General features: G+C 47.6%; 1 protein-coding gene across 1 annotated transcript in view; it reads left to right on the forward strand.

Annotated features, from left to right (window-relative positions):
* Nucleotides 1-22,123, forward strand: part of BMP7 (bone morphogenetic protein 7) — a 50,395-nt gene that overhangs the window by 25,427 nt on the left and 2,845 nt on the right. Inside the window, exons 3-6 of the mRNA XM_054845902.1 lie at nucleotides 14,056-14,204; nucleotides 18,874-19,071; nucleotides 20,987-21,063; nucleotides 21,736-21,846. Coding sequence (XP_054701877.1) covers nucleotides 14,056-14,204; nucleotides 18,874-19,071; nucleotides 20,987-21,063; nucleotides 21,736-21,846 — 535 coding nt within the window. The remainder of the gene's footprint in view (nucleotides 1-14,055; nucleotides 14,205-18,873; nucleotides 19,072-20,986; nucleotides 21,064-21,735; nucleotides 21,847-22,123) is intronic.

Below are 22,123 nucleotides of genomic sequence, written 5' to 3' on the forward strand. Positions count from 1 at the left end.
TCTCAGTCAGTGCCAATGCAGCGGGCACGTGGCAGCCACGTGTGGTCGGCCACCGAGGGCGTGGGGAGAAGGTGCCCCGTGAGCCCCCGCGTGCCCCGGGGAGCAGCCCCCGCGCCGTCGCTCTCGTCCCCGGGAGCGCTCCGTAGCTGGGGAGCCAACAAGCCTGGCCGCCTGCTACTGCAGGAGAAGATCCCAAACTCAGAGTACTTCAAGATTTCTGGAAGACCTACCCTTTCCTCCTGCCACTTATGGATCCTGAGGTGGCAAAACCACATCCGAACGCTTCCTTTCTAATTGTAGCTTAATTACTAGCCTTTATTACCAAAGGCGTTCGAGATCCCTAATTAACAGACACAGATGACACCATGCTTTTTATATTGACTGATTGGTTTGCATGTGCAAAACTACAACATGAGCTATTAAATCTGTTCCGAGCAATTATTAATGTATGCCAAGCCCCCTAACAAATCCTCCAGGGAACTTGAATAAGAACATATGTTCAATTTTCTCATCTGTTTTTAGTTCCAATTAATCAGCAATCCCAAACCATTTATCAAAGGCACTTAATTTCATTTGCGCATATTTCTTTTACATACAAATCCTACCAAAAGTGAGATTGCATTTATTTACGTGAAAAGTATTTACAGTCGCATGCTAGTCAGAAGTTATTTTTTAGGACTACTAAATATGGGGTAATAATACTGCAGCCCTAATTTAGGTTTATGAAAAGAGAAACACTAGGGATTTAAAAAGGGGAAAGTCCAAAAGGGCAAGAAAAAAATAGCATAATCAGGACTCTGGCTGTATATTTTTATAAGAACTAATAAAAATGCAGACACCCCCCCCCCCCGAAATACGACAGGAAACCTTATCAATGTTTTTAAATGGTGAGAATTTCTACCGGCTTTGCTGTACGGTAAAAGTATTTAATCACTGGTGCGTTTTCGTCCACATCTGAAATTCAATTTTATGGCTTAAAACTCATGGTTCTCTTGGCATTTCTAACGACACCATTATTTGCAGGGTTTGGGGACTATCCTAGTACGAATCTATTTTTATCAAACAACTATAATTCAAACTATACATTTTAACCAAGTTGTCTTAAAGGAGAAGACAACAAGCCACAAACATGCATGGGACCCTTTAGAGGTCCTGCTTACCATAAGCATTTCAGTTTTCTCCATCAGAGGCCCTCCCAGGGAGAGCAGCCTCCCCTCGCTGTGTTTCTCGAGCAGGTTATTTAGGTGCAAGCCTGCAGGGGTGACTTTTTGCTCTTGGGAAGAGCAGAAACAAGAGATGTGTTGACAGATAAAGAGGCCCGAACCAGTGCGCCAGGGCATTAGGGAATTGCCAGAAACCTGTTCTTGGAATAAATGTCCTTCCTCATCAGATGCCAGGGAAGTTCTCCTTCGGATCCTGATGAGCGAGGTAGGTGCCCGCTAGGAATCTTAGTGACAGAGTTAGGATGACGTTTGTTATCTTAATTTTACAATCGTACAGCCACAGGTTTGTTAAAACTGTGTTTAGAGAGGGCTGCAAGGTACCCACTGGGGATAGTTACGTGTGGAGCAGCAAGTGTTTCTGCGAACTGTCTCCTTCGCAAATTCTTATTCCTAAAGGAAAAAAATGTATGCAAAGGGCAGGCATATACGTGAACCGCTGGCTGGAAGAGGTGAGGAATCTTGCTAATTATACAGATGTTCCAGCTACAAGATTAGATGCAATTTTACTGCATCGTATCCACCACAGGAATGAGTGTTTTGAATGAGTGTTCGTGCACATTCACCCTTTGCGTACTTTTTGGCACAGGCAATGGTGAGTTTTGAACAGTTTGTCCTGAAAAAAAATATTCCTGTAGGTTTGGATTGACCAAAGGTAAAAATATTGTCACTAACATTTGTAAAAATATTTGCTTTTTTCCTGCATTTTTCCACTGACATTTTCCATCCGGCTCTGTCACGGACCAGTCATCCAAGTCAGTGTGTCATTGGGCAAGTGGAGAAAGAAAACAAACTCTCTCCAGTGTTGATCAAAACCCACCCATTCACTTTGATGCTTCCTTGGCTGTTTGTCTCACCCTGAGCAGGCTGGAAAGTCAGACCCATCTGACGTTGTTAGCAACAGGAGCAAAACAAAGCCAAACCCTCCCCCCCACGCAGGCAGGAAAACCTTTGCTGGGTTTGGCTTTGTAGATTCCTTTCCCTAGAGCACGGCAGGTAGAACGGCCAACAAAACCCCCCAATGGTTTTCCCCTCTGCCCGTGCTCTTGCGACGATCTCCCAGGAGATTGCCGGAATGGCCTTTCGGATGTCAGCCCAGGTGCTCCCCGGGCCCCCACCTCGGGCGTACGGCACGGCAGCTCGGCGCCCGAGCAGCTGCAGCATCGCTTCTCCTTCGTAACGCCGTGGCGCGCAGCAGAGGCGGGACAGCTTCCAGGGCCACGAACCAGCACGGGACGCAGCTGGGAAGCCCAAGCAGAGGCCGAGTGGAGATTTTTTTCCTTTGAGGGTGAAGAGACCATTGGATACGCTGAAGGCTCGATTTTCAGTTAAACCTCAGATGAGCCTCCGGTTCGGAGGGTGCGATGGTGTGCCCTCATGTATTGGGTCTAGCTGAGATGGAGTTAATTCTCCCCACAGCAGCCCTGGGGGAAGTGTTTTAAAAATAACTGTGGTGTGTTGAGCCTGGCTGGGGGCCAGGTGCCCACCAGAGCCGCTCTCTCACTCCCCTCATTCACTAAACAGGGGAGAAAAGGCATAACGAAATGCTTGTAGGTCGAGATAAGGACAGGGAGAGATCACTCTCTAATTGTTGTCACGAGCAAAACAGACCAAACTTAGAGAGGGAATTCATCTAATTTATTACTAGGCAAAAACAGAGTAGAGGAATGAGAAAATAAAATCAACTCTTAAAACACTTCCCCCCACCCCTCCCATCTTCCCGGGCTCAACTTCACTCCCGGCTTCAACTTTCCCCCCCTCAGCGGCACAGGGGGACGGGGAGTGGGGGTTACGGTCAGTTCATCTCACGGTGTTTCTGCCGCTTCTTCATCCTCAGGGGGAGGACTCCTCTCATCGTTCCCCTGCTCCAGCATGGAGTCCCTCTCACGGGGTGCAGACCTTCAGGAGCAAACTGCTCCAGCGTGGGGTCCCCCACGGGGTCACAAGTCCTGCCAGCAAACCTGCCCTGGCGTGGGCTCCCCTCTTCACGGGTCCACCGGTCCGGCCAGGAACTTGCTCCAGCGTGGGCTTCCCACGGGCCGCAGCCTCCTTCAGGTGCCTCCACCTGCTCCGGCGTGGGGTCCTCCACGGGCTGCAGGTGGAATCGCTACACCCCCTCATCCTTCCTCCATGGGCTGCAGGGGGACAGCCTGCTTCACCATGGCCTTCACCACGGGCTGCAGGGGGATCTCTGCTCCGGCGCCTGGAGCTCCTCCTCCCCCTCCATCTGCACTGACCTTGGTGTCTGCAGAGTTTCTTACATCTTCTCACTCCTCTCTCCGGCTGCAAAAGCTCTCTCTCTCTAAGTGTTTTTCTACTTCTTAAATATGTTATCACAGAGGCGCTGATTGGCTTGGCCTTGGCCAGCAGCGGGCCCGTCTTGGAGCCGGCTGGCATTGGCTCTGTCAGACACAGGGGGAGCTTCTAGCAGCTTCTCACAGAAGCCACCCCTGTAGCCCCCCCGCTACCAAAACCTTGCCACGCAAACCCAACACATTCCACCCCTCGCCTCTGTGAATCACATATTTAAGAATTATTAAAACATACATTCAACACAAAAACTACACACACACAAATCACATCTACAAGGAAAAAGAAAAAAGAATTCCCCCCACCAGAATCAAAGCAACACTATCACAACACTAAACAAGAGTAGACAATACACACAGAATCCACCTCTCGTCCCTTCACCGCTATTTTGCTCTCAAGCTAAGTTCAGTCAATGTTTTGCCCGTTACCTCCTCCAATTACTGTCCTTATCTCGATTTTCTCATGCCCCATGTTGGGCGCCAAAAAGACTGTGGTGGGTTGAGCCTGACTGGGGCCAGGTGCCCACCAGAGCCGCTCTCTCACTCCCCTCATTCACTAAACAGGGGAGAAAAGGCATAACGAAATGCTTGCAGGTCGAGATAAGGACAGGGAGAGATCACTCACTAATTATCATCACGAGCAAAACAGACCAAACTTAGAGAGGGAATTCATCTAATTTATTACTAGGCAAAACAGAGTAGAGGAATGAGAAAATAAAATCAACTCTTAAAACACTTCCCCCCACCCCTCCCATCTTCCCGGGCTCAACTTCACTCCCGGCTTCAACCTTCCCCCCCTCAGCGGCACAGGGGGACGGGGAATGGGGGTTACGGTCAGTTCATCTCACGGTGTTTCTGCCGCTTCTTCATCCTCAGGGGGAGGACTCCTCTCATCGTTCCCCTGCTCCAGCATGGAGTCCCTCTCACGGGGTGCAGACCTTCAGGAGCAAACTGCTCCAGCGTGGGGTCCCCCACGGGGTCACAAGTCCTGCCAGCAAACCTGCCCTGGCGTGGGCTCCCCTCTTCACGGGTCCACCGGTCCGGCCAGGAACTTGCTCCAGCGTGGGCTTCCCACGGGCCGCAGCCTCCTTCAGGTGCCTCCACCTGCTCCGGCGTGGGGTCCTCCACGGGCTGCAGGTGGAATCGCTACACCCCCTCATCCTTCCTCCATGGGCTGCAGGGGGACAGCCTGCTTCACCATGGCCTTCACCATGGGCTGCAGGGGGATCTCTGCTCCGGCGCCTGGAGCTCCTCCTCCCCCTCCATCTGCACTGACCTTGGTGTCTGCAGAGTTTCTTACATCTTCTCACTCCTCTCTCCGGCTGCAAAAGCTCTCTCTCTCTAAGTGTTTTTCTACTTCTTAAATATGTTATCACAGAGGCGCTGATTGGCTTGGCCTTGGCCAGCGGCGGGCCCGTCTTGGAGCCGGCTGGCATTGGCTCTGTCAGACACAGGGGGAGCTTCTAGCAGCTTCTCACAGAAGCCACCCCTGTAGCCCCCCCGCTACCAAAACCTTGCCACGCAAACCCAACACATTTGAATGTATGTTTTAATAATTCTTAAATATGTGATTCACAGAGGCGAGGGGTGGAAGCTCCTCCTCCCCCTCCATCTGCACTGACCTTGGTGTCTGCAGAGTTTCTTACATCTTCTCACTCCTCTCTCCGGCTGCAAAAGCTCTCTCTCTCTAAGTGTTTTTCTACTTCTTAAATATGTTATCACAGAGGCGCTGATTGGCTTGGCCTTGGCCAGCGGCGGGCCCGTCTTGGAGCCGGCTGGCATTGGCTCTGTCAGACACAGGGGGAGCTTCTAGCAGCTTCTCACAGAAGCCACCCCTGTAGCCCCCCCGCTACCAAAACCTTGCCACGCAAACCCAACACATTTCCAGCGTGGGGTCCTCCACGGGCTGCAGGTGGAATCGCTACACCCCCTCATCCTTCCTCCATGGGCTGCAGGGGGACAGCCTGCTTCACCATGGCCTTCACCACGGGCTGCAGGGGGATCTCTGCTCCGGCGCCTGGAGCTCCTCCTCCCCCTCCATCTGCACTGACCTTGGTGTCTGCAGAGTTTCTTACATCTTCTCACTCCTCTCTCCGGCTGCAAAAGCTCTCTCTCTCTAAGTGTTTTTCTACTTCTTAAATATGTTATCACAGAGGCGCTGATTGGCTTGGCCTTGGCCAGCAGCGGGCCCGTCTTGGAGCCGGCTGGCATTGGCTCTGTCAGACACAGGGGGAGCTTCTAGCAGCTTCTCACAGAAGCCACCCCTGTAGCCCCCCCGCTACCAAAACCTTGCCACGCAAACCCAACACACCTCAGTTCAAATAAACCATAAGCACTAGGAGCTCAACAATTAACGACTTGCTTTACGAGTTCAGACAGGTTGGCAGGTATCTAACCAGCAACATCTCTTGCCTGCAATTTATTGTCGGTGAAAAATACAGGCACAGGCCTTTCCAGACAAACAGCTGCGCCCGCAGCAGGCTCTTCCTGAACTCCTGCCCCCCAATAGTACCGGCGTTTGCACACGGGGGGGGGGGGGGGGTGTTCTCCTCCATCGCCTGCTCAGTCCTGGGCAGATAGATGCCCAGCATCCCTGGCAGTAAAAACGAGAGCCCAACCCCATCCTTTGTAGCAGACAGGATGCCACCCTGGCCTTTGACTGATAGAAGTTATCTCTCTGTCAGACTGCAGATATTGTTACAGGTGTTTATAGGAAACCAGGCGAAATGATCAAATATTCTTTCTGGCCTTTCCAAATCTATGAATTCACTGCAAGGCAAGCTTTTCAAACTGGCGACATCTTTATAAAAAGAAAGGCACGTACAGCATTCTTTAGGCGCAAAGTATCGGTTATTCACTTTAAGCAAACGAGTACATTCATGAACAAAAATGTTCCTAATATCATAAACACTGTGAAAACAGTTGATGTTTTGACTAATATAACGTGTCTCAAAGCTTTCGTGTGCATAACTTAAAGTCCAGTGACTCATGTCCAACTTCTGTTTGGTCTTCATGGTCCACTCACCCAAAAGCCTGGGAAAGAGTTTTATAAAGCCAGCGACTGGCTTGAGAAGGGTGCTGAGCAGCGGGACATCAAGTCCCTGTTGGCGGTCACCAACCCTGCTAGTGGGAGCCAAAGGTTGCCGTCAGGGAGCGGGGTGCTCTCCGTCTCCTCCGTCCTGGGTGCTGCGGGAAAGCAAAGCACATTCCCGTGCTGGGGAGCGCACATCGCAGGGCTTGCTACAGGGGGTTGAAGGTCATTTATCTTGGGCACCTCTGCAGGGAACGTGTGAAAATAAAGCTTATGGACATGAGCCTGAGAAAAATGAACTTTGATACTTTTACAGTGGAATCATGACACAGTTTGTGATCTGCTTTGCAAAACAAATAGCCATTACCCTCAGACTCTGCGCTACTGTTGTAAGCAATGGCCAAAGCAAGAATTTCAAAGGGACTTAAGTGCTGAAGGCACCCGCAGGTACGTAGTGGGACTTCTAACAGCAGCTGAGCGGGTTGGATACCAACTCCTATAGCACTTGGTAGGAATTTACGTATTTTCAAAAAGGAGCCATGCAGTTCTGGGGCAGATTATTGGTCGGGGCATCATCCTCAATTTATTAACCTGAAGCTGCAGACAAAATGCAGACTGTATAGCTCCCCTCAGCATCAGAGCTCGATCCTGCCCATCCGTCTGCACCCTCAGAGGCTAAAATACCTCGTGCCATAGTTACATCTCCAATTTCACTGGACCCAGCGCTTGCACTGTGCAGTAAATCCCAACCCCTTTGAAGTCGATGGGAGTTTTGTTACTGGAGAGAATAAAGCCAGGTACTTGACCAGCCTTTGGTAATTGAAATGTAGTTGCTACATGTTCACTTTGTGGCCATTATGGATTTCACAGGCTTCAAAGGCAGCGAATGATTTGAATGCTCATGTTACCAGCCCTACAAAAAAAAATAAGATCTCGCACGATGCATTCCTGGGTTTGACTTGCAGCTGGAACGCTTTAGTTTGTGCTTCAAACGACACCACTTCTGCACCCAGATCAAACCCGAGCCCCTCTCCAGACCCCTTTGTCCCGTTCATTGGAGGCTGTTTCCATGTTGTGGGTTGAAACCTGTAATTCCAGTAACTAAGAAAGGCTTAGGCCCACCCAAACCCGCGAAGCAGATGTGCCGCCTTTTGGGAGTTTTTTTTTAAGTACCACTGTGATCGTTCTGGGGATGGTGCAGCAAAGGAGAGTACAGTTTGTTTTGACGTTGTGCACCGTGATGGTATCTGCAAGTACTAACAGCATCTAGAAAAGTACTGACAATAGCTTTGATGGCTTTTTTGTGACTTATCTGCAAGTCGGTTGGTAATTATACTCATCTCTTAGCAAGCAGCAAGGGAACTTTAGCATGGAAACCCTGTAGCTCTCCAAGAAGAGAGCTGCATCTCGTTATCTCTTTCAGACCATTCCTAAAAGCCACTGCAGCCTGCAAAACCTCTGACAAATCTTGAACTCACTCTGCAGAGGCACTTGAGCAGCCGCCGGAGGCATTCTGCATAGCCCAGCGGGCTCCTGCTCAGCCCAGCGCTGCTCTAATGAGCAGCGGTTTGATGCTGAATACACCCAGCCGCATACAAAGCGTCAGAGAGGTGTATCTAACCTCGTTTTTCTCCGCACTGCTCTTACGAGAGGCTTCATATTTAGGAAACGTGTTGCATCTCTCTGTAACAAACTGCCGTTGCCACTTTTAATCAGTCTTTGAAACCTAGAGCTTACCCTTCTCAAGCACTACCTAGGAAAGGGGACACGACGACCAGAAACGCACAACACAGAATTAAGAATCTGATGAAATTTTAAAGTGAATATAATTTCTCCCAAGATTCAACAAACTTCACGCAGATCTGTCTCCCTACCAGTACAGCCAGTTTTCAGACCAGTCCTTGGGAACCTCCCCCAGCAAGCTGTATTCATCCCTTCAGCGGAGGAGACCCCAGGCTGCGTTCGGCTGGCGGCTGCTCCCGGGGGGCACGGGGAGGGTTTGTTCAGTGGGGAGGGAGAGGGAAGGAGGAGCAGGGGATCCCGGGCAGGGAAGGGACGGTGTGGGAGGAGGGCTGCATCAGGTCTGTGTACAGAGGGTGTTGCAAACGTGCCAGGGAGAGGCCCAGGGAGATCCTGGGGCCCTCTCAGAGTAGGAAAGTCTGAAAAATATTTTCCTAAGCTTGTCTTTGGACAGCTGCGGCCGCCTTTAAGCAATGACACCGAGCAAACTGGAATCTGGATACTGCAGTTTTTTAATCCAAACAGATGTCTTCTCACCCCAGATCTCCTCCCACCCTCCCAGGATGCCCTTTCTGCCTTCTCCTCCCTCCACCTGCTCAAACCTGGACATGAATTGCCCCTATCCTCCCATACCAGCTCTGTCCTCGGGCTGCCTGTAGTAAACGTGCTGTCTTGCACCACGTCTGTGGCCCAAACAGCCCCTCTCGGGTTAGAATACCAGTCAAGAGGGCAGGATTATGCTCCTGGCTTAGTGGCTGTGCTTTACATGCCGCGTCAATACGACATTTACCATATCTGTGCCTCAAGCGTTCCCCCCACTTTAAAACAGAAGCGGGAGGGTTGACCCGTATTTGTAAACAATTCGAAGTCTGCTGTGAGGTGTGACAGTGTGGTTATTGTTTAAAGCACTGCTAGATCTGCAGGTCCTCACACTAGCAGGGAGGGATTAGAGGGGTGCAAGGTGCCGGGCAGCCTAGGTGTGCTCTGTGGGCTGGCAGGGGACCGGCGGGCAGGGGACAGCAGGACCTGCTGGCAGTGGCTCCGGGCTGGCTGCCGCCAGGACACGGCCAGGTGAGCCGGGGCGCCGGGTCTGCTCACACGCACACCACAGAAATCAGCTTGGCTTGCAACGTGGTGAAAGTTGCTGAGGGTCACCTCCTCTTCCGCTGCCTGGCCTTCTTCCCATTTAGTTTTATCCCATTTGGGAGCGCTCATGAGTGTTTACTACCACTTGTCAAGCACCAGCTTGAAATAACAGAGCTGACGAGGCAGATGGGGAAAGCGAGTGAAGAACGGAGACGCAAAAGCAGGTGCTGTTTGGGAAGAGGGCTGCCCTAGAGCAGTACAGACCTCATAGCGTTGTGGCTTGTAAGTGCAGAGTGTCATCTCCTGTTCTCCCTTGCTACTGCAGAATTGCCAGCTCTCCTGTTTTCACTGAGTCTCTCTTGTTAGTCCGTGTTCTTTCTCATGCCCCAACTCATCGAGGCAGGTGATTAGGAGAGGTGCTGCACTTCTGATTTTTAGCTACATTTCTAGTGTTTATGGCCACAAACCAAAGTGCATCCCAGAGGCTGAAAGAAATACCCCGGCAAAAGGCAAAAAGCCCATACATACTATTTTCATGAAGCTTCTTGGTTGCTAATCCTTTTTCTTATCTTAGAATTACTGCGTTGCAATGTGGCAACTCTCTTCCTTGCTGTTTCCTTTCAGGATACTCTCACTTGCCTTTTCCATATTGTGTCTTCCCTTATTTCTCCACTCACCCCCACAAACCTCACTTCTTCCAGTCCTTTTCTCTTCCACTAATCCACTGTGGTTCCCCCTTTCTTACCCGGCTCGTGCCACCCGCCCTCCACATCCCTGGTCACACACAGCCCTTTGGCAGCTCCAGCCCTTCCACCTCCATATCGCCAGCTGCTTTCCAGACACGATCTCACATGCCGCCTCCTCAGCCCCCCTCACTTTGCAGTACTTGTTATTCACCTTCGAGTCCAGAAAACACCACGTTCAACTAAGGACGTTTCATAGACCACACAGCAGTTATACAACCTGTAGACAAATTTTTGGGAGTGCTAACGGGAGGTGCCTCTCCTTTCTGGCATCCAGCGCCAGACACTACCAAAGCGATCGGTAGACAAGTGCCAACCTCCTGTCCTCATCTTCAGCTCCATCGACAGCCTGATGCTTGAGAAAATTGAGCTGAAAGCCCTGAGTTTTATCATCGCTAACAGCTTTGACACTCCCGCTGATGTAAGTACTTTGAATGCTGAGCCATTTTGATGTGGTCTCAACAAAACATACTTGTGGTCTGGATCCAGACTTCATCATTTATGTAACTCTAATCTAGACATTAACGTTTCCATGTCCCAGCTTAATTTTCTGTAAAATGAGGATCATGTGCCTCTTCCTATCTCTCGGTCTGGTAGGAGGCTCAGTACCGTTTCTCGCATGCTCTGAAGTTCTCACATGCAGGGACTGAATGCCGGGCCAAGGAACCAAAGTGCTTTTCTGCCTCCTGGTTGCAGAGCCATTATTAACATTGCTCCAAGAATGCTCTAAATACACGTACAGTTGGTAGGTAAGGTACCAGAGGGCGAGATGTGCACTAGAAACCTTTTCCCTTTGTGCTTAGATCTTTATCTCAACCCTAAAACCCAAACCAGCCACATTAGTTAGACTTAACTAGCACGGTCTCATGTGGCAACTCATTAGAGAGGAGCCCTCAGAGCAAATTTTGTTTAAGTCGAAGCAGAATTACATTTCTTTGCCATGTTTATTATGTCTTGTCCAACGATGATGTCTAAAGGGCTTGCTGTCTGTTAGCTAGTGATTTAACGCTGTTTGCCGTAAGTCTTTGGAGAGCAGGGCATTGCATTAAAGGAAGGCTGTTCTTTTTAAAAGAACAAGAGGGTTTTTTTCCATCGGAACAGGCACCACGATCTCAGGAGCCTCTGTTTGCGACACCAGTCAGGTTTTGCATCCCATCCCTGGCACTGCTGGTGGGCCAGAGTGGAAAGTGCTAATCAAGGAGTGCTTGAACTTCTCCAGAGAGCATCTGGCACGGGACCTTTTGGGTCCAAATGTTCCAAGGGTGTGTGGGAAGGACACTTCCCTTTAGTGGGTCCCTTTGATCTCTCTCACTTCGGGCTTCCCCTCCAGGCCTATTGTTTGCACATTGCTGTAACTACAGGAAAACAAACGCATTATACAATTTCCCAGACTGACTCACCCTGGTACTTGATGCCTCATGTTGTCTGGTTACCTCGATTGCATCATGTCAGCATGGGAAGCTTAAAGGCTGGTTTTTCTGAGTAATACTGCAGTTGAGCAGTAGCTAAAAACAAAAGTTATCATTATTACTATTATCTTCAACCTGCAAAGTACAAGGGAGAAAAACCAAGCAAGCCAAGTCCCTATTAACTAAACCTTGTGTGAATCATGAGTTCCAGTCAGGGGCCATGCTTAAATGATGCAGTATGTGAATATAAAACCCCTTTACTTCTGGAAACTTGGACTCAGCCATTGGAACGGTCCAGTCCGTACTACTCCCTCGTCCCCAGCTCCTCAGGGATGCGTTTTGTTCCGCGTGTTGTAAACAGGGAAGGGCGGGAGGTGTCCACGCAGCTGCGTCATGCACAGCGGGAACGGGGCCATTGCTCCTGGGTGGGGATGAAACCCCAGGAAAGTTGTTGCCCAGTTAGAGTTCGAGCATCTTATGATTCCCGTAACTAGTGTGTATGTGGAGGGAGGGAGTTATCCACACCGTTTATCTTCAGCTGGTTTAGGTGCACTCAAAGCTGACTGAGCTTCAGAGAGCAGCTCCCAAGACCGGGGGTGAAGCTCTCCATCACTGCACCACGGCCCCTTCCTGACCCCCCAGCTTTGGCCACCCAAACATCACCAAAATACTCCCCCGTAAGACCCCTCTATGTATTAGCAAGGAAGCGTTGCAGCAAGTTCAATTCTGATGTAGGGCTTCTTCCACAAACCAAAACTTTGTTTAAAAGAAAGCAAAGCTCCCTTTCCTGTGCCTTCCTCCGTGGCAGGGACGCGCCGGGCAAAGGGGGGAATTGCAGTTGTTACAAACCCATGCCTGCAAAACGTCTCTTGAAAGCATCAGACCTTGCCTCCTCTTTCTGAATGGAGCTGACGCAGAAAGCCGCTGCTCCCCGTCGGGCTGCCACACGCAGCATTCAGCAGCGCACGCTGGACCTGCACCTTCAGCCGCGTCGTACCCAAGGGCTAGCAGCGTCCAGAGCTTAACAGCATCGGGCACTGGTGAGGAAACGACAGAATCCTCCTTTTAGGCACGCTGGGCGATGCGCTCACGTGCTCTGCGGGAGCTAATTTCAGAAGTTTAATTCCGTGTAAGCCAGTTCGGAGCCAGAGGCGGTGACATCCATTAGCTCACGGAGCAAAGCCATCATCCCTTACACGCCCTGGCCCGCAAAGGTTGAAAGGAAAGCCAGGTAGTAAAAGCATTGCAATAAACCTCCGTTTCTGTTTTGAGTCAGCTGTGTGGGACAAAAGCCTCCAATTTCTTGTGTCTCACAGGGAAAAGAATCACTAAAAGCTACAAGACAAAAGCCTCTATGCCGACAGCACTTCTGAGATTCATTTTTGATCACTCGATATTTCGTGCAAACAAGAGGCACTGTGTAAACTAAGTTAAATATATTTATTTGCACTGACAAATCAATAGTGACAAAACTAATAAGGCCTTCCTTAAGCTTTGAGGACATGATTAAAGGCTTTTCCAAGGATATTTCTTCATTCAAAAGGATATAATTACACTTAAACAAGTTATCATGTTTGTGCACGGTAAGTGCAAAAGCAGCTCTTACGGGACTTGTCTAGACACTTCCACCGCGTTTCTTTGTTCTTCTTCTAAAGTCATTTTTTATAAAGGAACTGCATCACTACCCAACTTTTTCATCCAAGTTTTATCTCTTTCTTAATTTCTGATAAGAGAAGATTCCTTCCTCTTACAGAACCTGTGTTTTCTCAAATTTTCGTTTAACTGAAATTTGCCAGGAAATGTTTTGTAAATTCAGAATGACTTCACCCTTTTCAAATGCATGAAGTCCTCTCTATTTCTGATCTTTCTCATTTTCTAGTATTAGTTCGTCAACCAGAATAACCCAGCAATGGCCTTTAAAACATTCAAGCAATGAATTGAAAGAAAATTGCCACCCAGAGTAATGCAGACCTGTGACCGTGCGGAGGGTTATTACCTCAATCAATTATCTGTAACCTCAGACAAAGAAATTTAAAAAACCATTACATATGTTAATACGTGCACATCAACGTTCCAGCTGGCTAGCACCAATGCTACAATTATGCATAGAAGTCAGGAAATTATGTGTGGAAAGAATAACGAGCAGCATTGTCTGCCCCAATTACCAAGTTTGCATATGCAAACAATAATTTTGCAAATCTCTGCCTGGCAAGCGTTTTTTTTTTTTTTCTGAAGCTGCATCAGCAGCTCTAAGGTTAACTGTAACAGCAAAGTAACCCAAAACCACCTCAAACTCTGCTTCAACCCATCCTCCCTTTTTTAAAGGGAAGAAGAGCGCTTCATCTGAAGGTGATTAGACGGGAAAGCACGCCAGCCCGGCTCTGGCATAACCCGCCTACTGCTGACAGGCCGACCAAGCGTGTTGCTTACAGCACGGATGTGAGCGTCTATAGGGACTCCAGCAGAACGCCCGGTAACTGGGAATTACGTGTCTTTTTTTTTTTTTTTTTTTTGCAGGGATTCAGATTTGTTCCTGCTCGACTCTCGAACAATCTGGGCCGCAGAAGAAGGGTGGCTGGTGTTTGACATTACTGCAACCAGTAATCACTGGGTGGTGAATCCCCAACACAATCTTGGCCTCCAGCTGTCGGTGGAAGGTGTCGATGGTGAGTGTCAGACTCCAGCATCAATCAGTGAGTCTCCGTTTCAGGTGTCCAGCTCCCAGCCAGCGGAAGCCTTAAGCGTTCAGCGCTCTTTGCTTTGAATAGGATTTCTGAAGCATGTTTTTCCTGAATTTGCCCAAGATGCAAATAATAACAATAAAATAATCCATAGACATATTTCAGGTTAAGGATGTACTCAAATGCTTTAACAGATTGGTAACCTGTCTGCAGTCATTTCAGCATCCCCGTCAAGGCGCGTATACGCTGCTGGCTAATTTGCAGGTAGTGCAATCCAGTCGAGGAGAGAGGAAGAAACTTTGTTATGTGCGAAAAGACACAACTGAATGATGTAGAAGGCTGGTGTTAGTTGGCACAAAAGTCCTTTCAAATTCAGAAAGCAGCCAGGAATCATTTTAATTTCCCTTTGTGGCAGTAAAGTCACGCCTGCTCTGGACTCCAAGGTCTGCAGCATACTTATGGTACAAACCTGTGAGGTTTGGGAACGGGTGGGAAGACCTGGCTCTGAAACAACTCCAGAAAGGATGTGTGTAGAATCAGGTGGGGAATTATCCTAACCAGGTCTTAACTAAAAAGTCATGCTGCTTTGTCTGAAAGTTAAGATTCCTCATGGTCACGTGGAGATTTGTACAAGGAAACCAAAGTTTCCTAGATCTTCTGGGGGGTTCCCAGGACCTGGGACCATCTGGAACTGCCTGGCTGCCCCACAGGGGAGGTTAAGGAAAACCCAGCTCAAAACTATTATAATTATTCTGCACGTAGTTAGATAAGGACATACTTTCATTCTCCAGATATGCATCTATGGTATCACTTGCTATTGGTTTTTATGCAACACTCCAAACGTTTCCCCTAAGTAGTATTTTGCATAAAGACCGTGCAAAGCAGTTTTGAAACAGGCAACCTACGGAGAGTCATTTACATGAAAAAGTGATTTTACTCATGTGAGACCTGCACAGAGAGGTGCGCAGGGTTTGTTTTAACCTGCCCTGAGTGATCGGTGAACGCAGAAACCCAAACACAGATACAAAGCAGGAGCTTCACCAAGGAAGTTACTAGTTCCCACCCCAATGACAGATGACTTTCGCCATCTTGCTATAAAGATTCAGGTTCAGCCTGACTTACAAGTTAATCTTAACTCCTAAAGCTAAAACAGTAAGGCAAATGAACAGCCAAGACAAGCTTAACCCATTTTCAAACACTTGCCCTTGTTTTTAGTTTCCAGTTTGCCTCCCAAAGGGGATACACTTGGACGTACAGAAGTTGTGTCCACGATCATGGCACATCGTTCACTTGTGCTTCACGTACAGGAACACCATCAAGGCCCAGCCCAGAGCCCGCAGAAAAGCCACAGCTGGAAGTGGGCTTAATGCCTCTAAACACTGTGGACACTGCGGGGCCACGCTCTTCTACCGATAGTGTCTTATCATCGCTCTGCCCTCCTCCATCCTCACCTTTTACAGCAAAAGTCAATCCCTTTCTTCAGCATTAAGGAGGAAGGCAGCTGATTTATGAATGCGTTACAGATTTCAGCGGAGGCTTTTCAGGATCCTGCAGCCAAGGAGAAGCTGCAACTTTGCACGCACTTACAGTAACTCCGCTCTACGGGAGCGGACCCTTAAAAGCATACAGCCAGATCTGTCACCGAGAGAGCTTTCGAAGGCAGAAATCCCCGGTGATAAGTGCTTTCTCACCTGCTAGTCAATGAAAATGAGGAATCTGGTTTCTTTCCACACTCCTGAAAAATCTAGCTGAGTTTGTAAAGGGTTGAAATCGTACACAAAGAGACTTGCTGCTTTCTCAAAATAGATTAACAGAATACTTTAATCAGCCTGCCATTAAAGTTAGAAAAGCCAACTACGGTGTTTTAAAAGTAAATACAGAGATACAAGGGCTGCTTGTCTGCTGTAACCAAGTCCCCAGCACACTTTTTCACTCACATTTCTCCACCATACACATGAATTTTTCTTTCTGTTTTGAATGGCAAGGACATGTCCTTCCTTGCTCCCCAAGTTTCATTTTGGATTTAGACCAACTGTATGTGCTAACAAGAAAGCTGCTTTTACACCTGGACTTCATATGAAAATCATATGCTGCAAACACAGCAGGATTTTGATGCAACACTATATGCTTGGGCAACTCCCAAAGCTTTAAATGAATTAGGAGAAAAAAAAGTATCTTTTCTTTGTATCTGTCATTACACATAGAGATCTCTAACCACGAAGCCAATACAGTCTACGTAAAAAAACTTCTGACATCTCGAGCACTGTCCAGATGAAATTATATAAAAGAAAGTAATTTAACAGATTTTTGTATTTCCTTATAATCACGCCAAATAACTCTATCCATGTGTATAACTAGGGTGGAATCAAAGGGAAAAGGGGGATCAGCTCAGGCAGCAAGCAAAAGAAACGTCTGAGTGACTCAGTAGCCTTCAGCGAGCTCTCAGCCCAGCACCCGATAACGCCTTGCTCAGCAGCAGCATGTGGGAACGCAGCTGCCCACTTTGCTTTACTTAGTTTGTTACTTAAGATCCCATTTTTGACAGGTTTTAAAAAAAAAAAAAAAAAAGCAGCTTCATAAAAGCAGATAAAGCCATGCCCTCTGGTTCAAGAGCACAGCTTTAGTTCTTTTGGGAGAAGTTTATCATTGTCTAATGGGGACTACACGTGTGTCCTTGTGTTTAACCTTGCTTTCTGGATGTATAGGAAAGTTCAAAAGTGGATTTTCCCCATCTTTTTAAAAAAGAAATACGCTGCTTCGCATACAGAGCATTACGTGCCTTTTCTTCCCCTAAGGAAACATTGCCACCATAACGGTCTCGAACACGACATGTTGGTGTTACATGAGGAATTCATTGGTCAAACGCTACTTCTTGCTGCGCTAATGCAAATCCATTAAACATATCAGCGTGAAGCTGGGTCCCCCCGCCCGCATACTGCTGACCTGCTCTCTAGAGACGTGGTAAAGGTAAAATAATTTACGCTGGACAAACCACAGCCGTGGATGTACTTGGTAGTTTAAACAGCTTTGGGAAGCAGAGCAGGAAAAGCCATAGGAGCAGCATTCAGTGAGCTCTAACTCCTGCAGCTGAGCTTGTTTTCAGGAAATAAGGCTTCAATCTGGCAAAGCCTGAGCACAAGTGGAACTACTTATATATTTAGTATTAGCTACTTGCTTAAGCACTTTGTGGGCTCAGCCTGAAACGTTTAAAATGAAAACTGTTTGGACAAGTTTCCGGAAAGGAGCTTAAGTAGAAGGTGAAGAAGTTGTTGATGCGCGTCCGCATATAAATCTACATACATGAGTTTTTGCATTTGCTATTTTCACCCGAGCTTTCCTGGGGCCTGAAATTACTTTTCCTTTATCCAGTTTGCAAGGCCTGGCCACGCTGGGCAGTCTCCCTGCTGCCAGGCTCCCACTAAAACACCGCTTAAAGCCGGTCCTCTCCACAAATCCCATGTGCTGTGGCTTGGGACTCGCTCGCTGGGCTGCACGCTCTTAGAAAAACAGAGCGTGGACCCCAGCCGAGGCCACTCTGCTTCTTGGCCTTGAGGTTTGACCACAGCCCCCTTTTTTCTGGGGCTGTCACGTTTACCAGTCTTTTGGCCACGCGCAACAGCTAAGATGGAAACAATCCCATAAACCCAGTAGTTTATAAGACTTGGCATTTACTTTACTCATCTTAAAAACAGCAGTTATGTAATGTTACCTGGAGATACTTCAGCTTACCAGCTTCTTTTCGCATAGTAGTCAGAAACTAGTATGATAAGGAAATTTTTGTCAGTGGACTGTAGAGCCCCTCGCCTGCTCTCCTGGCCAGGCTGCCTTTCAGGGCTTCTCTAGGAAAGCGTCCGCTGTCCTTTGGCGTATTTGCTTTGCTGCTGACAAGGCCAGCTCTGTCCTTAGCCAAAGGATCACAAAAGCCATTACCATAATTCTGGATATCGCCCCTGCATTTGACAACAGCACCCGGACATCCTTTGGAGGCAACAGGGAGAATTGTTAAATATCTCACTGCCACCCGCTCCTTGAGTCTTAATTGTTTTAATTCTACAGAGAAACCACCTAATCATTTTTTACCCAGAGTCAAATTATTTTAAAAGCCCAGGATGAAGGAAGCATGAGCGGCAGCCAACAGTTTTGCAAAGTTGTCAGGTACAGCAGTGCCGAGATACAGCAATAAGCAAAATGTCTCTACATATCGGAACTATTTGTTTCTCTCAGCTACAGTATATCTGGAACTCTGTCAACATTTCATACAAGGCATTTTTATTTTAAGTTAATAACCTTCCAGTGGGAATTTAGTGTTCCTATGGGCTGAGTTTTATGGTTCCTTTTATAGGATCACTTCAAATTATAGGTTGGTGAACTTAAAGAAACCCCTCTAAAGAATGCAGGAAAAGTTAATGCTAAGCGGATTTAGGGTAAAATAATTATATGTAGGACTATTTTATGTAACTTTTACATGCAGATATAAAATAAGTTAGCTGTGCTGAGCTTCTCTTGTCAGAAGAAGCTTTGCTGATTAAGTCCAGGCCCTTGGTAGATCGACGCATACGGACGTGCCTGGGAATCACGCTTACCAACCAGAGAGCAGCTCTCCTCCTTGTTAGATTTATTATGTCTGCTGAAAACGGTCCATTCTGTTATTAAGGGCAAAGCATCAATCCCAAACTGGCGGGTCTTATTGGAAGGCACGGCCCGCAGAACAAACAGCCGTTCACGGTAGCCTTCTTCAAAGCCACCGAGGTCCATCTCCGCAGTATTCGCTCCACGGGAGGGAAGCAAAGGAGCCAGAATCGATCGAAAACACCAAAGAACCAGGAAGCTTTCCGTGTGTCGAACATCGCAGGTACAGTGCGGGTTGCCGGGTCCGTGTTTCTGGGTGTGGGATGGTGCTTTGCTGGGCTTGCACTGGATGGGAATGGTTTCTCCAACACTCGGCCTCTTTATGTCTCTTTGGTCTACCACTAGTGTTCTCTTGCTGGTTTGAAACTACCCAGGATTAAGGATTATTCCCAGAAGACCTTAGAAAAATAATGTTTCTTTGAAACAGTTAGACTGAGGGATATCTTAATGCAATTCAAAAAAAGCCATCTGAACAGAAAATCTCCTTTTCTCCCACATGAAATAAATTCTCATTTTGAAATGTAAGATGACATTAAACCAAATAGTAAGTGGTCAAAACAGTAATGTATTTCAGTAGATGTGAATCGAAACGCTGTAGATTTTCAGAGTTTGTGATTTTAAGTTTAGCCCCCCAAAAGTTCAGTAGTCCCGAAAGTTTTGCATGGAAGAGGAAAACCCATTTGTTGCTCAGGATAACCGCAGCTATTCTGGGGGGAAGCTGTGCTTCCTCATATGGAAGAAAACTCCATCAGGCATTTGAAATGGAAACGTGGCTTAATTATGAGATACCTCAGAATAACGGGCCCTTGGTGACCTTCCCAGCAGGAACCGCAGCACGGGGCTAGCTCTGCTGAGGGCGGTGGCAAATTCCTGCTCGTATTTCTGCAAGTGCTTCACTGAATGGAAGGACAGCTTGCAAGAGGTGGAAGGAAAAGGAGAACGTAGGGCACAATATCATCTTACGTGACTCATCTCCACCTTGGGTTGCTTGGGGTTACCTGCAAGGCTACGGGAGAACTCTCTCCCATCGGTCTTGTTGCAGCTTCCCTATATTTAATCAGGTCATTCCTGTCCTAGAACTAATGATGTTTTTCTGCAGCCCTGGTGATAGGTTTGGCTTCTCTGACCTGCCCACAGGTATTTCTGTACCTGTCACCCAAAATCCTAGAGTCTCCTAAAATGGTTTTCAATGGCTTATGTTTCTGGGTTTTGCAGTTCCCAAACACAGATGGTCTGCAGTTTAAGTGTGCATTTTCATCATCTATTTGCTGTATCAATTCAATTTTTAAAGGATGGGTAGTGGACAAAAGAATTTCTTTCTTCTGTGAGGAGGCCAGAAAAGTCCCTGTAACCAACGTCCTGCTTCCAGCTTGGGGACCCCATGTTGAGTTAGTTTCCAACAACAAGAGTTGAAAAAATATTTTCTGGTGCTTCTACTTGGGTCTCCAGCTCAGGCTGTATGGCCAAGATGGACACAACTTTAAAACTGCACTGACAGTCATGGTTGTTCAGATCCACAATTCAGACCCATGCTTTATTCTTTGGCTTCTCCATGAAGTGTTGTCACCCATTGCAAGAAGTCTGCAATCTGGACCCAACTGCACCAGACAGAGCAGATTTCACATTGCCTTGACATCATACGTTGCCTTTGTAGGCCTGAAGGTGCAACTATCACCAGTAACGCAGGCGATTCAGAGACAGTAAGGAATGTAGGTTGGTAAAGAGTGCTTTTCCCTATCGCTCCTTTCACAGGTTCCCTTTTTATACAATAGGCGATAACCAGAGATCTGCTTTTTGCCAATACGAGGTCAGAGGAAGCCCAGGAAAAAAAAGAAAACAAACCCAAACTATTTCCCAGGCATTCTTTGGCTTTGCACAAAAAGCCAGAGGGGCATTTCATATGTATTGAACCCAGCCGTTATTTTATGACTAAAATTGAAAATGTTTCAAAAAAAAAAAAAGCTACAAGTGCAACAGATGAGCAACGACACCTCACTCTCTGTTGGGGCATTGCTGGGGGTACGTGAGGAGCCAGGGGGACCCCTCATCCCCTCCTCTTTACCTAGTGAGGCAATGTCAAGCTGTAGCCCTATACGTAGTACTGGGTGGTACTTACAGCCCCCCTTTTCCCTGCACAGAGAACAGCAGCAGCGACCAGCGACAAGCCTGCAAGAAGCACGAGCTCTACGTCAGCTTCAGGGACCTGGGGTGGCAGGTAAGGGCTGTGAGCGACCGGCGTGCAAGCTGGGGTGCCTTTGCACATCACTTACCAAGCTGCAATAGTGAGATCAAGCCAATAATGGGATATTTTTACCATCCCTGGGAGAAAAAAAATATGTATAATGTCCTTAGCATGCTTAAGAAGTACTTCTGCAAAGCTAGGGTATACAAATACTTCGTGTGAGGCTGGCTAGAGACTCACCACAGTTAGGTCCTTTTGAGGAACCGTGGCCCTGAACGTCCTCTGGCAGTGCTGAACGCACGTACGGCTCTTCATTTCCATCTATCGATTTTTAGACCTGGTGAAAGGCATTTACATTTCTGAAAGCTTGTTACCTGCATTTCAGCGATGGGTGAAGTGATCCTTGGGGACAGCTGGGAGGACACTGCTGAATGGATTAAAAAAAAAAAAAACAAATCCAGCCCTGAAGTTCATCACTCTATGGGCACATTTGCAAAGTCGGATACGTCTCTCCAGGAAAAGCAGCCGCTTTAGAGGTGTCCAAGATAGCATTAGCAAGGCCAGCGTACCAGATTTTTATTTTGCAGGCTTCTGTAATTGTATGTAGACATATGAATTGCTAGATTTATGTGCTGTTCTACTTTCTGTTTCACTGCACAATATTTCTGTCTTTCTCCACAATCTAATGTCTTTAATTTAATCAAGGACTGGATCATCGCTCCCGAGGGCTACGCTGCGTATTACTGTGAAGGAGAATGTGCTTTCCCATTGAATTCGTACATGAATGCTACAAATCATGCCATTGTACAGACACTGGTAGGTGCACTGTAGCTCCTAGTATAGAGTTATTGCTGATAGGTGCTACTCAGAAATAAGTTTATACACAAAAAAAGTCCCTAAGCAAACAAGAGAAGGAAGGTCTGCGTTAGCTCAGGAAGATGCCTGCAGCATCTGGCTAAACATGTCTAGCCAAGTGGCCTGAATTAATAGTTGGCTAGGAATTACCCCGTCTTTGCTGCAAGCATTGACACGCTCTCTCTAGTTTAAAAGGGCCCCATGATAGACATCTTAATGGTGGTACAGTCCCACCGCG

Source organism: Grus americana, chromosome 17 (assembly GCF_028858705.1).
Source record: "Grus americana isolate bGruAme1 chromosome 17, bGruAme1.mat, whole genome shotgun sequence".
NCBI classification, from domain to species: domain Eukaryota; kingdom Metazoa; phylum Chordata; class Aves; order Gruiformes; family Gruidae; genus Grus; species Grus americana.